At 40.4% G+C, this 15040-nt stretch overlaps 1 protein-coding gene across 2 annotated transcripts in view; it reads right to left on the bottom strand.

The window, feature by feature from the left end:
* RNF115 (ring finger protein 115) overlaps window positions 1-15040 on the bottom strand; it is a 53405-nt gene that overhangs the window by 19041 nt on the left and 19324 nt on the right. The window contains exons 2-4 of one of the 2 annotated variants that reach the window (XM_069090167.1): window positions 8138-8196; window positions 6658-6709; window positions 3946-4003 (exon numbers count right to left, since the gene is read on the bottom strand). In XM_069090167.1, coding sequence (XP_068946268.1) covers window positions 3946-4003; window positions 6658-6709; window positions 8138-8147 — 120 coding nt within the window. In that variant the 5' untranslated portion in view covers window positions 8148-8196. The remainder of the gene's footprint in view (window positions 1-3945; window positions 4004-6657; window positions 6710-8137; window positions 8197-15040) is intronic. The other variant, XM_069090166.1, reaches the window with a different exon arrangement.

Below are 15040 nucleotides of genomic sequence, written 5' to 3'. Positions count from 1 at the left end.
GTCATCTATGCTATCAGCAGAGTAACGGCCACTCTTAGCTCGAAAACAAGACACTGATACGATCTAAGAGTCTGGGTTGTCATTTCTCACTGGCACACATAAACAGTCAGCCACTTTTAGGAGACTGACAAAGCCCACATGGAGCTATAGGCTTAATTCCCTGGGATTTTCTTTCATCAGTCATTCTGAATGAAAGACAAAACAAAAATCTCAGGATAGCTTCCTCTAGTCTCCCAAACCCCTATAAAGTGATGGTACTTCTGGGCCAACCTCCTCATATACTCCTCAAACAATGTCTTTCATCCAAAAGGGATTTTTCCCTTCTCTTAAAAATCTAAAGCTGGTTTTGTTAACAATACTCTGTTCATTCTGTGAAGGGGTGAGTTACTAGCTTATAGTCTGCTACTTTACATGAACAGTAGTCATTTCATAACAATCACTTCTTGTTGGGGAAAGGGGAGAACCACTACACAAGGTTAGACCAAAGGCCAGCCTTGAGACTTATCCTACACCCATCTTTTCCTCAATCTGAGGTCCATAAACTCGGCTGCTTTTAAAAAAAAAATATTTTGGCAAACATCTTTCATTACAATTGGTTTCCTTTGTAACCCTATGTATTTTAATTTATGTATTTAATGACATTCTGAGAAGTTCACAGGTTGCACCAGAATACTGAAGGTGTGTGTCCATGGCACAAATGAAGGTTAAGAATCCCTGTCCTATATCAAGAGTTTAAAATCAATTGCCCTCTGAAAGATGGAAAAGAAATATAAATTTTAGGTCTTTATACAACCTTTTTTCCAACTAAGTATGAATATAAGCAACAGACTACAAATTTCTCTTGAAATATTTAGTCTCTTTTTCATTTATCCAAATTCTACCCATCCTTCAAGACCTAGTTAAAGACTTCGTCCATGAAATCTTCCCTGAAGGCAAAACCAATGCTGCCACTTTCCTACCCTAATTTCTATCTCGCTGCCTACTATACAATTAGCACTTAAATTCTCCAAATGTATTGTATGTTCTCCACACCACCCCTCCCTCCAAACCCCTACCACCAAAATACATTTATAAACTCCTCAGCCAGTAGGGACTCTCCTCTATATCACCTGGTAGCACAATACAAAGCACAGCGTAGGCACCTGATAAAAACTTAACTGATGGGGGTGAGTGGAGGGAGAAATCCCCTTTATGCTCTTATCTGGATAATTTAAAATTTTTTTTAGAAATGATGGCAAACGGCCAGGTAGCACAGCGAGTAAGAGCACTGGCTCCAGTGTTGGAATGACCTGGAGATCGAATCCCAGGCTCAGATACTCAGCACCACACCCAGAAATAACTGGCCGTGTAACCTTGAGCAAGTTACTTAACCCTGATTGCTTTAAAAAAAAAAAAAAAAGAAAGAAATGATAGCAAAGAAATCACAGGACCCCCAAAGGGCAAAACTGAGGGGGAAAGAACACAATTGAACAGGGTAATCAGATGTGCTGGTACAACTTTATTAGGGCCTTAAGATCATAAGACTATATACATCATAAGACCCTACACTACAGACCATGAGAAACAGCACAGTTATGTCCCCACTAGAGAGGAAATGCATGCCCCAGTCTTGAATCTAGCATCACTATAGTTAGGAAATTGACTCACAGATATGATCTCCTTACTCAGTGTCTCTCCTGGTTTGTCTGAATCATACCTGCTCATCTGACAGACCTATTTATCCCAAAAGAAGAGTCAGATCTTAAGGAAAAGGAGAAAAACAGATGAAATTTCTTCTGCCTCCTGTGTAACCAGCAACTGACTATATAACCTGTAGTATCAAAAGCGACTGATGGAGACAAGAATTCCAGGAGGCTTCTAGTGCTGATAACTAACTGTGGGATAACATGGAGGTAGAGAGTGAAGAAGAATCACCAAATCTATTAATTCAGCTTTTTCTCTCCCTAGGCAACAACAAAAGAGAATAAAAAGGAAACTTACAAAGGACAGGATCTTTCTAGATATTTGAACCAAGGGTATTCAATCAGTCAGTCAATAAGCATTTGTTAAGCTCCTACATGGTGCCAAACATGGTGGTATTCAATGACATTCGGAATGGGTACTGGAAGGTAATCTGAGATCACAGGACAGAGTGCGCAGTGCTAGGCTTCCAAGTCAAGACCAGAGTTCAAATCCTGCCTCAGAATCAGCTGTGTGACCCTGAACAGGTCAACCAACTCACCTGTTTCAGCTTTAACAACCTCACCTTTAAACAGGATATCTGCTTCACAGTATATGTAATGCTTTATAAACCTTAAAGTGTTATATAAATGCCAAGAAGGCCCTCTTGTTTTTGACTTACTTATATTCGTGAATTTGCAGTCAAGATTTCCTAATAAGTAGAAGACCAAGGATCAGGCTGAGGGTTTTTTTAATGTTACTATTCTGCTTGTTCATCACTTAGAAGCTAAGATACCCACTGAGGCAACTTTACAAATGTGAATTCAAACAGTTGCCCTGGCTGATGTTGATGGAAACATTTAACCTCAGAGCTGGAAGAGACGCCAAAGGTACTCTACCACTAACTAGAAGAATGAAGTCCCTCTACAACATCCCCCACAAAAGTGATCATTCAGCCCTTGAGCACCTCCAGTGACAGAGAACTCACTATTTTATTACACAACCTCTTTTCTTTCTTGAAAATTTTGGGGAAATTTTTCTTTATGTTTAACCAAAATCAGATTCTGTATTATTTCCATCCAACTGCCCTACTTCTAGGCTTTGGAGGCTAAGCAGCGCAAACCTAAACCCTCTTTCACAGGATAACCCCTCAAATATTTGAAAACTATCACAGTGTCTCTGCCAGTGTCTGCCCTAAGAAGTTCTCTTCTTTAGGCTAAACATACCTATTTCCTTCAGTGGATCTTCTGTTTTAAGTCCTCTCAATTCTCCCTTGGATATTTCATGTAATCCCTCTTAAAATATGAAACTCAAAAATGAACTTTCTAACATGGACATTACTACAGAGGAATTCTTTATTTTAAATTAAGCTTTCATCTTTCCTACTTCTAGCCTGTGAGCTCATTATGGTAATCACAACTTTATTAACCACATAGGACCAGAGGCAGATACAGGAGACAGTACACATGGTGAAACAAAGAAATCAGTACCTTTTTCCAGGCTAGCCTAGCCTGTAACGTGTCAACTAAAAAAAGAAGAAAAAAAGGAAAAAAAAAAAACCTGGGAAGGGGATGCAAAAGAGATTTCAGGGCAATGGGGAAAGGTACAAGAATTACTACACATTTAAATACTAAATGATAAACAAATAGAGTGACCTCTTATTTTCAAGTTACAATCAAGTTCCTTTTTTTGTAACAGGGATGGCATAATGATACATGGGGAAAAACCTTTTCAAGACCTGAACGTCAGTGTCCCATCCTTAACTCCCTTCCAAATCTCAACTCTGCCAATTACCATGTGATCTGAGGTGCTAAAACCTAGCACCCCTACACAAAACAAGCAGCCTGCCTCCTGATGACTGGTTATTGGAAATACCAGCTCATCCTGGGCTGCACTAATTGTTATGGCTTGAACAAAGTACAAGTTCATTATTCTCAAACCTCCACCAGGTGTCCCCAAAATCTGAGTGGGGCTTTAAACTAGTCAAGTTAAAATTAGACTAAACTTTTGTACAACACAGAAAAAGCAGAAGACAGTAAGGAAATCAACACTCAGCCCTGATTGGTCTCTGATGTGTGTGTCAGGGCTAAGATATTTTCTTTGAAATAGCATTCTTACTGGAATTCAAACAACCAAAGCTCCAGCCACCGAAAGCCAAGCTTGGCTCTCAAACAGGCCACATCCTGCTTCTATTTTTCATGAACACACTGTTGTTTGCTCTCCTATGAGATGAATTTCAGCTCTAGTTTTGATCCAGACAACCCCTCCCGTCAAAGCAAAACTTACCTCTGCAAATTGCGTGGATGTGCTGTCGTCTAGGCCGCTGCCACCACTATCTAAAAAACTAAGGTGAAACAAGAGTGAGTAGTGATCCCATTCCCAGAAATAAGTTCCTCTCCTAGAAGCTAAATATAGATGGGGACACATGAGAGCAAAAGCTTGATAAAGAAAAAAAAATCACCACATGGCAACTGCAAAATTACAAGGAGCTGGAATGTGGGTTATTCTGTCAAAGAAAACAAATCAAACAAATTGATGTCAGTACAACAAACAGAAAAATCAAAGGGAAGCCAAAGGATGAATGGGGGGAAGGGGAGGAAGGAGGGGGTGGGAACAGATCCATTGCCAAGCAATGCAATTCCCTTTCCTTTACACAAAAGAAAAAAGAAAACATTGCCCTTATCACATTTTCAACAATGTGTCACTTAAAAAACAACAACAAAAAAAAGAACAATCCTGCTGCACCAAGATTCTGGCTGGGGCTAAGACCACTCAGAGTAGTTTACCCTCCTCTGAGACACAACTTGCTAAGCTGAGTGACACAGGTACATGAGTGAAAAGCTCCGTCCTATGTCCCTGGTGTTTGGATCTAAAGAAAGGAAGCACTGTGTATTGCACAGGAAGCTGTCCTACACCTTTTTCCTTTCCTGGCTGGAAATAGGAGGTCCTTGAGATGACTTCTACTTCATAACACACATCCCTCTGGGAGTCACAAAACAACCAGATAACCTGTACTTCCTATCCTGCAAAATCCATCTGACCAAAATACCCAACCCCAAGTTTCCACTTTGAACGTTGCTGCACCAAGCTCCAGCATCTCCCCAGCTCGGTGACAGGAGGTTAGGCTACACATAAAACTGACAGACAAGAGCTGAAGCTTCTTGCGATGCCATAACAATAATTTCTTATTATCTGAATCAGAAGCCGAAGCCAATGCCCAGTCAACTTCATCAACACAGAATTCATTTCTCCTTAAAACATGCCATGTACTTTTTTCCACAATGGTCACCCACTCCTACTATTAACAGTAATTCCCCCACAAACCACCTCCTATGGGGTCTTCCTTTTACATTATATTCCCTCCAAGGGGATGGAAAAAAATAAGAGGTCTATGTTCTCACCTAATTCTCATCACAGAATCTCAGTCCCTTCAAGAAGTCATCATTTGGCTTTTCCTGACCCATAAACCACTGTAGGTGTCTTATATCACATACTTTAAAAAGACCTCCCTTTAAGGAGAAATCATGTAATGATCACAACTCTCACCAGTTCTGAGAAAAGAGCTTGTTTTACTACCTAGAAATCTATCCTTCCAAATTCCCATCTAAGATTACACTAGGTTCTTTATTGGGACAACAAGGTCCAATACACTAACCTTCCCTATACACAAGGCAAATTTGGGTCAATGAATCAGCAGACTGGAAATATAAGATTGTTATGTGTTTTAATACCCAAATACAGACTATGAAGATACAAAAGAAAAGCTACCTGATCACAGGAAAACAGCTCTTTCAAAAGTTAAACTGACCCTACTTCAAGTGCCACACAAGCCCAATATACCTGCACTTCCCTGGTACAAATGGCTGCATGAATTTTCATGCCTCCTTGGAAAAAGGCTACATCCAGGGTGTCCCAAAAAATCTTAGTGTAGCTCCATCCTTAAAATGGTAGTTGTTTCTTAAAACACGAGACCCATTTTTAACAATTATAAAAAATATATTTATTTAAAAGAACTCGTGTCATACAACTATCTATAGCAATTAGTTAGGAAACTATGCCAAGGAGTTAAGGAGGTTAGGGAGCTAAGAATGATTTTTACATTTTTTAAAAAAGGCCTCATAGTATTTAAAAATGTAAAAACCATTCTTAGCTCAGGACCATACATACAAAAACAGATAGAGGGCCAGATGTGGTCCTCTGGCAGCAGTGTGCTCACCCCCAATAATCCACAGCAAGTATGTAAAGTCTTTCAAATTAGTGTCTACAAGCTAGGGTGTTTTAATGATACATCAGAAAAAGAAAACCTCCCTGCTGTTACCTAGTCAAATATTTACAAACTAGCAAGATTTGTGACCTTTCATCCATTCTTCCTTCAACCTAGAGGAACAATGTTGTTTAACTGACTGATCTGTTTCTGAAGTCACCACATTCCACATTTCAACAGCATTTGGGTCCAGCAGTGCCTATACAGCTTTATATTCCATTTATAAACTGGAAAGTGGGAAGAATTGTAAAGTTAAGAGAAGAGAGAGCTATGAAATCACAGTTCCCTAGACATACAACTCTTCCTTTCTTTTGTAACTGTCGAGCTAAACTTTGCTCTCTTTAGGGTGGATGCTTGCCAATGAAGGTCTAAAAAAATTAACTTAAATGTTAAAAAAAAAAAACTTGAAAAAATTAAGCCCATTTCACTAATAATTTCATTAGCTGATATGGCCTTAATGCATGCAAAGACATAAGTATCTGCATCAGTACTGGGTACATATGGAACACAAACAGAAAGTCAGCCCACACGCGTTTCTGATGTCATGCTAGAATGCGGGTTTAGCTTTGCTAAAGCTGCTTCCTCAGAATTCTAGTTATAGGAACAGTGAAACTGCAGGTCTGTCCTAAACTGAACCCATGCATCAAGTGGACAAAGGACGAGGTCAGAACTTCCAGTCATTTATGCACACAAATCTCCACTCATTAGTGAAAAGAAACCAACATTGGACATACTGTATGGTGGTCATTTTCCCCTGGGTTTGGAGGGAGCGTTCAACTTTAGATTCTGCCAACAGCAACAGCAAAGGAATTAACAACTCTCACCAACTCTGAGAGACAGTGTTAACAGTAGCCCTGGGAGCTGGCCTCCAAGTCAATAAGCCCAGGGTTCCAATCCTGACTCAGACACATCCTGGCAGCATTACCCTGAACAAGTCTCAGCCTTTCTCATTGCTCAAGATAACTCTCTCCTAATTACAAGCTGTAGAGAAAGTGGCGACCTGCACTGTGGGATGGAGTGTCCTCACTAGGAGCTACCAAGAGGATAAAATCAGTGGTTCAGTCCCTATACCTACCCATTAAAAAAAAAAAAGTTAAGGTTCTCTAGGACTCAAAAGGGGATAGGTCTGAAAATGCCATCTTGTTTACCTAGCTGGAGAGAAAGAATCACTAATTCAACTATCTCATCAATGACTAACTACTCTATCCTAAAAATGCCAATTTCTAATCATCCTGAGTTTAAAAGGAACATGACAATGTTATTTCCCCTGGGATGAAATAGTGCTATTAACATAAAAAAAGAAAATGCATGTTCCTAAGATATTAAGGCCTAAAAGACTGGCATTGTTCTTCCCTTCCAACCAATCTCTACTTAGTCCACCACATAAGGACAGAAATAAATGTCTTCTCAGATTTAATGACAGTCAATCCTTCTTCCAGGGGCTAGAAATGGAAATCTGTTTGCCTAAACACACTGGTGTTAATTTGATCCCATTATAGATAAAGCACAAAAACATGGCTTCTCCAAAGGAGAGAGAACTGTTCTTCATAAATAAAGCTGCTATGAATATGTGAAGCTAGCTATCCTCGCCAAAAATTACTCTCCCATGATATAGCAGAGTGACTTGGCTCTCAGACAACAGGATAGATCATCATAAATCCAAAAGCATCCTAGAATCATAGGAACAAAATGATAATCAACTCAACTCTAACTGGTGTGGAAATAAGGATTTCCCAGAAAATGCCATAATTCCAGGATCAGTGGACTCGGGGAAGGGAAAGGACTAAGTATTTATGTAGCACCGACCATAGGCCAGGCACCGTGATAAGCATTTCACAAATATTAGCTTATTAGATTCCCATAACAACCCTACCCAACGTAGATGCTGTTATCATCCCCATTTCATAGCTGAGGAAACTAAGGCAAACAAAGGTTAAGTGACTTGCCCAAGGTCACCCAGCTAACACGTGTCTGAGGCTAGATTTGAACTCAGGTCTTCTTGACTCCAGGTCAAGTGATCCATGCAGTGAGCCACCTAGCGGTCTCAAAACAATTCTAACTCTTTCATCATTTCTCCCCTTCTCCCTCCTCCCTCACCATTCTCAAGTCTTTAGTTAGAAGACTGAAAGAACCAAATTTACTTCAATTCATTCAATTGGTGTTGAGAAAAATAATCAACAATATGTCTGATTTATTCACGAGCTTCTACAATACCTGGAATCATCAGTCACTTCTTCAATAAAGCCTGATTCACATCTGGGGCAAATATACTCCTATAAAAGAAAGGAAATACAAGTCGTAAGAGCTGAGTATGCAGTTTCAGGTCAGCAAACAACACAAAAGCTGATGCTATGAAATGGTTTAAGTAACCATCCATTTGTATTATGGTTTTCTCTCTTGTACACTAGCAAATACTGACACGTTTGAAAGATTCATGCACTGGCTTTATAGGTTGCCTAAGTGGATTTAGGATGGAATGATAAGAAATAGATGTGAACAATGTCAAAAGTATTAGCCTCCTGTTTTTCAATGGCTTCACTAATTTAAAAATGTTTGCTTTACATCTGGGTAAATTTTAATTACCTAGCTTCAGGCTCAAATCTAGTTCTCAATGAAAAATTTCGACGAGATAAATGAGCATAGAAACATTATAATGTTGGACAGGTGTAATGGGAATGCAAATTTAAAGATCTTCCCTGCCCCTAGGCCCTTTGATAGGCTTAAGAGACTCAGAAAACCTACCTTGATTTGAAAATATACTCTGCCTCCTAATAGGCTGAATGTGGTCACATGGAGCCTGTGGCAGGAGGCTTGGTTTTCAGGAATGCCCACATCTTGATGCTGTGTGATTGGGTCAAGAGGGTGGTTACATTCGCTGAGCCAGAAGAAGGCTATATAATCCCTGATGTGAGGCTTTGCTTTGGGGCTCACTTTGAGAAGTGTTCTGTGATTTGATCAGATGAGACTCTGGGAAGCCATTGTTGAGAGCACATCTCCCCCCTACCCCCCCTGTGAAAAACCCAGATGTTGATTTGGTATGGATACTGTAATGGTTGGACAGTTTGGAAACCTGTCTACTTGATCTGTTTCTCTGTCTTGATAATTCTGTCTGTATACTATGAAAAAGTGCTGACCTTTTTCCCCTGAACTAGGTAAAAGATATATATTTGACTGATTAAAGTAAGCTTGTTAACCCATTTTGAGTTGCTTTCCTTTAGCAGCAGATCTAAGAACCTGTGTTGGAAGCCACCCTGGGGACGCTGGGGTGCTTGCTGCTACAACAGGACAGAAACAGATATACCACATATCATCATGTTAGCAGAGGGCATTAATTAACAAGAGTGTTACTAAACTGGTAGAAGGCAGAGCTTTCCCATATTTCTGGTCTCTTGCTTTCTGATTCCTAGTGCCTCTAAATAACATCTAGGAGTCTCATGTGGTCCAAAAAAAGTCCTAACTGGAAAGTACCAGAGTAACAGATTTAGGGCTGGAATGGATCTTAGATGTAGTCCAGCATAGCCTCAATGAACAGGTGAGAAAACTGGGGCCTAGAGAGGTAAAGTAATTTGAACCAAGGTTACAAAAATAATAAAGAAAACAGTTAAGGCTTAAAACCTGACCTCTGAATGCAGGGATCTTTCCACTATATCATATCATACTGTCTCTCTAAATTGCACTTGAGAAATGACAAAAATGGTCCTTTGACATTTCCTAGTCAATATTTTGAGGCTTATGACTGGCTACTGAATCAAATGGTCAACATTCCAGACTTACAAAGACAAATTGATTCAGGGCAATTATTCGATATGATTGGAGGGCTGGAGCCTTCCTTTGTAGATAGAGAGCAGACCAGGGCTTTGCAAGAGCACTGCACTTTCCACCCACCAAAAAGATGTGCCAGCTCCTTGTCCTAAGTCTCCTTCCCCTCCCTCCCCTTTCCAGTTTCCTTTTGCCTGTGGTCTTCCTCCATTAGAAAGTAAGCTCCTTGAGGGCAGGAGCTGCCTTGGTATCTCCAGTGCTTAACAACTGTTCCAGGAACGCAGGAGGTACTTAATGTTTACTGAACTGAACTAAATAATTCTTGAAAAAGGACTCAAGTCCTGGCTGACATTTAATCACATTTGTGATGTTGCTTCTCCCACACGACCACAAGTGTCCTCCTCTACAAAGTGAGAGCCATGAACCATGCCTTTGGGGAGGCAAGATGGATTTCATATAAAGAAAGACTGGGTGGGATCTAGGGTTGGCCAAGTCGTCTGGCGTGACTTGGGGGAGGGGGCTAAGGAGGATCTTGATGGAAGTGGCCAGTGGCTAGGGTGACTAGAGGTCAGACACCAGGAACTAAGAGAATGGGATCTGGATAGGATCTAGGGTGGTTAGCAGCCAGAGGCAATCTGGAGGTAACAGACACTGGAAGGCTAGGGTAGGTTAAAAGTAATAGAGATTTGGGCCTAGATAATGAAAAGCTTATTGCCTCAGGCAAAACACCTCAACAAGAGGGAAGATTCAAAGGAGAGTTCAAGGGAGTTCCCAGAGCCCATCAGATAGACTGATCTTTATTGAACAAAGGTAAAAAGGAAAGTAGAGAACATTTTTCAAGTCTCCAGTGATCCAAAGAAACTCTGATGAGTTCCCCAAAAGAGTTTTTCCTCAAACTGGACTTTTGTGTGTGTGTGTGCAGTTATAAAGTAGAGACGACTGAGACCAAAACACAGCATTCGTCTGGAACTGGTCTCCCCTACAGGCAGCACCACAGAAATTACAGAGACTCTATGGAATTGACAGCCCATTCAAAAAGCAATTACCAGTCAAAAGGACAAAACCACTCTCAAACACAGCAAAGACCAGGCCTTAGAGTAGAGTATCTCAGCCCCTAAAACCTCAACCATCATTTTACAACACTAAAAACCCAAAATGAATCCCCAAGTGCTGTTCCCATGCTGTCTTTAAGACCCCAAAGTCATCTCAGTAGTTCTGCCATGTCCTCTGCTGGTTTCAGGCACCCATGATAATTACAAACTCTCCTCCATTGCAAATGCTCTCAGGGTTCTTCACCCACTCCCACTGATGAGACAGGACCCAGTGTGTTGGTATCCTGGAGTCTCGAGCACCCCTAACCCTATACCTCAACATTTTATGCTAACTTCATCACCACCACTTCAGCAGGCTGAATTATTATCAGAGCTTTTGAAACATTAAAAGACAAGCTGTCTACCCTGCCAATGGCTGGTAATGACTCTGTGCTTTTGCGTATAGCACTTCATTGCAAAAAGGCTTAAAACTCACTATGCCTCAAAATATATTATAAGGACCTCAGTTAAGATGGAAGAAGCAGCAAAATGTTTTGTTATTCTTGTTACTGCAGGAAATCCACTCCACTAAGGTTTTACTGTGGCTTAGAATAGAGGTGACCCTGACACTGGAGCACAAGCTCCAGGGGATTCTATTAAATAGAAAGGGTTGGAGAGAGGGTGTGGTGACAGAGACTCCTCGGAGGATCAGCTTGCCTTCAGTTCAGAAAAGCTCCTCATTAGAAAACTAAAAAACTGAGCAACTTGCTGATGGGGTGATGGGACCTGTACCCCTAAAAGGCAGAGACCATGTCTTTAAAAGCAACCCAGTCCCTGAATTTTCCCATACATTTTTGTAGCACAGATCACTGGGGCATTCACCCAAGTCAACTGGCCCACTGCAGCCCACCAGGATCACTTAATTAGCCTACTTACCACTCTTGGCCACCTCGGACTATTTGATACTCTTTTCACTATTGTACCTGGCCCACCCCAGACTACTTTCCACTCCTTAATCCCATCCAGATTTACTGTCCTTTTTGTAGATAAGCATCAGTCTCACCCCCATTAAGTTACAGATTCCCTAAGAATCTCACAGGTCACTACAGCATTACAATAAACCTTGTCATTTGATTGGAAGGTCTGAGTGCCTGAATTCATTCCAGGCAGCCCCTGACATTTCAGGGTTCCCAGCAACTCCAAAACATATCATTGCCAAAACTCATCAAGACAATCCACTGAGAAAAAGAGAGGTTGTAATAGGCATTTCTGAAGGGCTTCCTAATAGAAATTCACAGATCCTCCAAGTACAGCGATATGAAGGTCATACAGAAATGAAACAGTTCTCACACACTTTGTCCATGGTCACATTCAGAAGGAAAGTTCTGAGTTTCAAGTACAAGATCCCCCCAACCACTCCAAGAAAATTACAAATTGGGGCGGCTAGGTGGTGCAGTGAATAGAGCACTGACCCTGGAGTCAGGAGGACCTGAGTTCAAATCCGACCTCAGACCCTTAACACAAAAGGCTAGCCGTGTGACCTTGGGCAAGTCACTTAACCCCGACTGCCCTCCAAAAAGCCAAAAAAAGAAAGAAAGAAAATTACAAATGAAAAACAATCCCTCCTTGGAAAAATATTTGGATTAGTTATTATTACTTATCAAGTTGAACCTTTTTCTGAATCCCCTAATGCACCTAATAGGTCAGCCAGTGAACAAAAATTAAGTTTCTATTAAGTGACAGGCACTAAGGTAAGCACTGAGAGTACAAAGAAAGGTAAAAGACAAATCTTGTTTTCAAGGATCTCACAGCCTAATGAAGGAGACAAGATGCAAAAAACAAACAAGCTCTATATAAATTGGAAATAATCAACAGAGGGAAGGCCCTAGAATTAAGGGAATTGGGAAAGCTTCAATATAGAAGGTGGAATTTTAGCTAGGACTTCAAGGAAGCCAGAAGATAGAGATAAGGAAGGAGAGCATTCCAAGCATGGAGGACAGCAGGTGAAAATGCCCTCAGGAGATGGGGTGTCTAATGCAAGAAACAGCAAAAAGTGTCAATGGACCTCATAGTTTCCGAGGAATATCAGAAGATTTGAAGTGGGGGAGAATTGTACACAAGGTTGTAAAGGGCTTCAAAGGTCAGAGGATTTTATATTTAATTCTAGAGGTGACAGGGAGCCCCTGGAGTTTATACAGAGCAAAGGGTAGAAGGGTGACATGGTCAGACCTGCTCTTTAGGAAGATTACTCTGACAGCTGAGTAGTTAGAGACTTACAGCAGAAACACCAACTAGTAGGCTACTGCAACAATCTGAGTGTGATAGGGCACAGGAGAGCAAGAATATAAACAAGAGATGGTATGAAGGTAAAGTCGACTGGTCTTGGCAACATAACTGGGCATGGAAGGTGAAAATGAGGAATCAAGAATGGCACCTGAGCTGCAAGCCTGGGAGACTAGGAGAACGTGATGCCCTCAATAGTAACAGAGAAGTTTGGAAGCTGGGGGAAAGGTTATGGGGAAAGATAACAAGTTCAGTTTTAGACATGTTGTATTTAAGATGTCTATGGGACACGTAGCTTGAGATGTCTAACAGGCAGTTGGCAACGTGAAAATGGAGGTCAGCAGAGGGGTGAGGGTTGAATAAGTGGGTTTGATCATCACCAGCACAGAGAAGATATCTGAATCCATGGGAGCTGGTGAGATCACCAAGTAAAACAATACAGAAGAAAAAAAGAAGCAAGCCCAGTCAGAGCCCTGTGGGGCACCTATGTTTAGTGGGCATGACCTGGATAAAGATCCGTCAAGGATCCTGAGGAATAGTGAGATAGATAGGAGGAGAACAATGAAAGCGTGGGGTCAGGAAAACCTAGAGAGAAGAGAGTATCAAAGAAAAAAACGCTGGTCTACAGCAACAAAGGCAAAATAGAGAGGCACAGTAAGATAAGGATTGAGAAAAGGCCATTGGATTTGGCAACTGTTTAAGAGAACATTAGTAACTTTGGAGATAAAGAGAACTAAGAGAGGAAAGGAAGTGGAGGCACCAATTGTGGATATACTTCTCAATGAGTTTAACCACAAAAGGGAGGAAAGATGTGAGACCATAACCAGTGGAGATCAAGTGAGGGGTTTTTGAGGATGAGGGAGCCATGGAAATGTTTGTAGGTAGCAGAGAATCTACCCATTAGACAGAGAAAGACTGAAGCTAAGTGAGAAAGGAAATGATAGATGGCGTTATCTATAAAGCAAGGGGTATACCTTGACAAGAATAAATAACAATCATTAACACATCTTTTAAAAATGTACTGAAAACAGACAAGAGTACACAGAGAAGCCTAAACAAGCAGGAATAGTTTTGAAAATAACATATTGGTGAATAGTACGTCCATACCTCAAACTATATTAAAAGGCAGTAGATATCAAAAACATTTGACATTAGTTAAAGAAAGCAAATCAATAAAACAGACTATCCAGGGGAAAATCAAAAACACTGGCACTCAATAACACAATGTTCAATAAATCCAAAAATAAAAATTCCTTAGGAAAGAATTCCCTATTTAATTTTTTTTAATTGTTAGGAAAACGAGTATGACAAAAATAAGGTTTAGATCAATATCTTAAACCACAGTCTAGAGTAAATTCAGAATGGACATATGACTTTAATATTAAAGATAATACCATGAAAAAAATAGAAGGGAAATATCATATATCTTTCATATCTATGGGTAGGAGATGTATTCTTAAACAGGGGGAAAAGGAACAAGCATTTATTATGTCCCTACTGTATGACAGACAGTGCTAAAGGCTTTACAAATATTACCTCATTTGATCCTTACAAACACTCAGGGAGGTAGGTGCTATGAAGATCTCCATTTTACAGGTAAGAAAACCAAGGCAGAGAGAAGTTAAGTGACTTGGGCAAAGTCACACAGCAGGTGTTCTGCCCAAAGGGAATGTAAATTTTAATCTCTGAATTTTTTTTCCATTAAGACAAGACTTAACCTCAAATCACTCTGGCTCTAAAAGATTGGTCAACAATAGGTCCCAGCCCAAGCCCAACTTGGTGATTGTCAGGCCCCGACTGGCTCAGAATGAATGTAAAATTGTTTAAGAAAGACAAAAAAGATGAATACAGAAAAGGCATGGAAAGATTTCTATGAACCCAACCAAGCAGAGTGAAATTAACAGAAGGAAGAAAACAACATGCATAATGAGAATAATAAATAGAAAGAACACAGTCACAAAATAATAAAAAAAGAATGTCAAAAAAATTACAAACAAGCCTGGCTCTCCCTCTGGAGAGGTGTGAGGTTTTGTTTTTTTTTTTT

This window comes from Petaurus breviceps, unplaced genomic scaffold (assembly GCF_028583685.1).
Source record: "Petaurus breviceps papuanus isolate PSGF00001 unplaced genomic scaffold, PetGlider_PUasm1.0 186, whole genome shotgun sequence".
Classification (NCBI taxonomy): Eukaryota; Metazoa; Chordata; class Mammalia; order Diprotodontia; family Petauridae; genus Petaurus; species Petaurus breviceps.
This window is presented reverse-complemented; position numbering and strand designations above follow the sequence as displayed.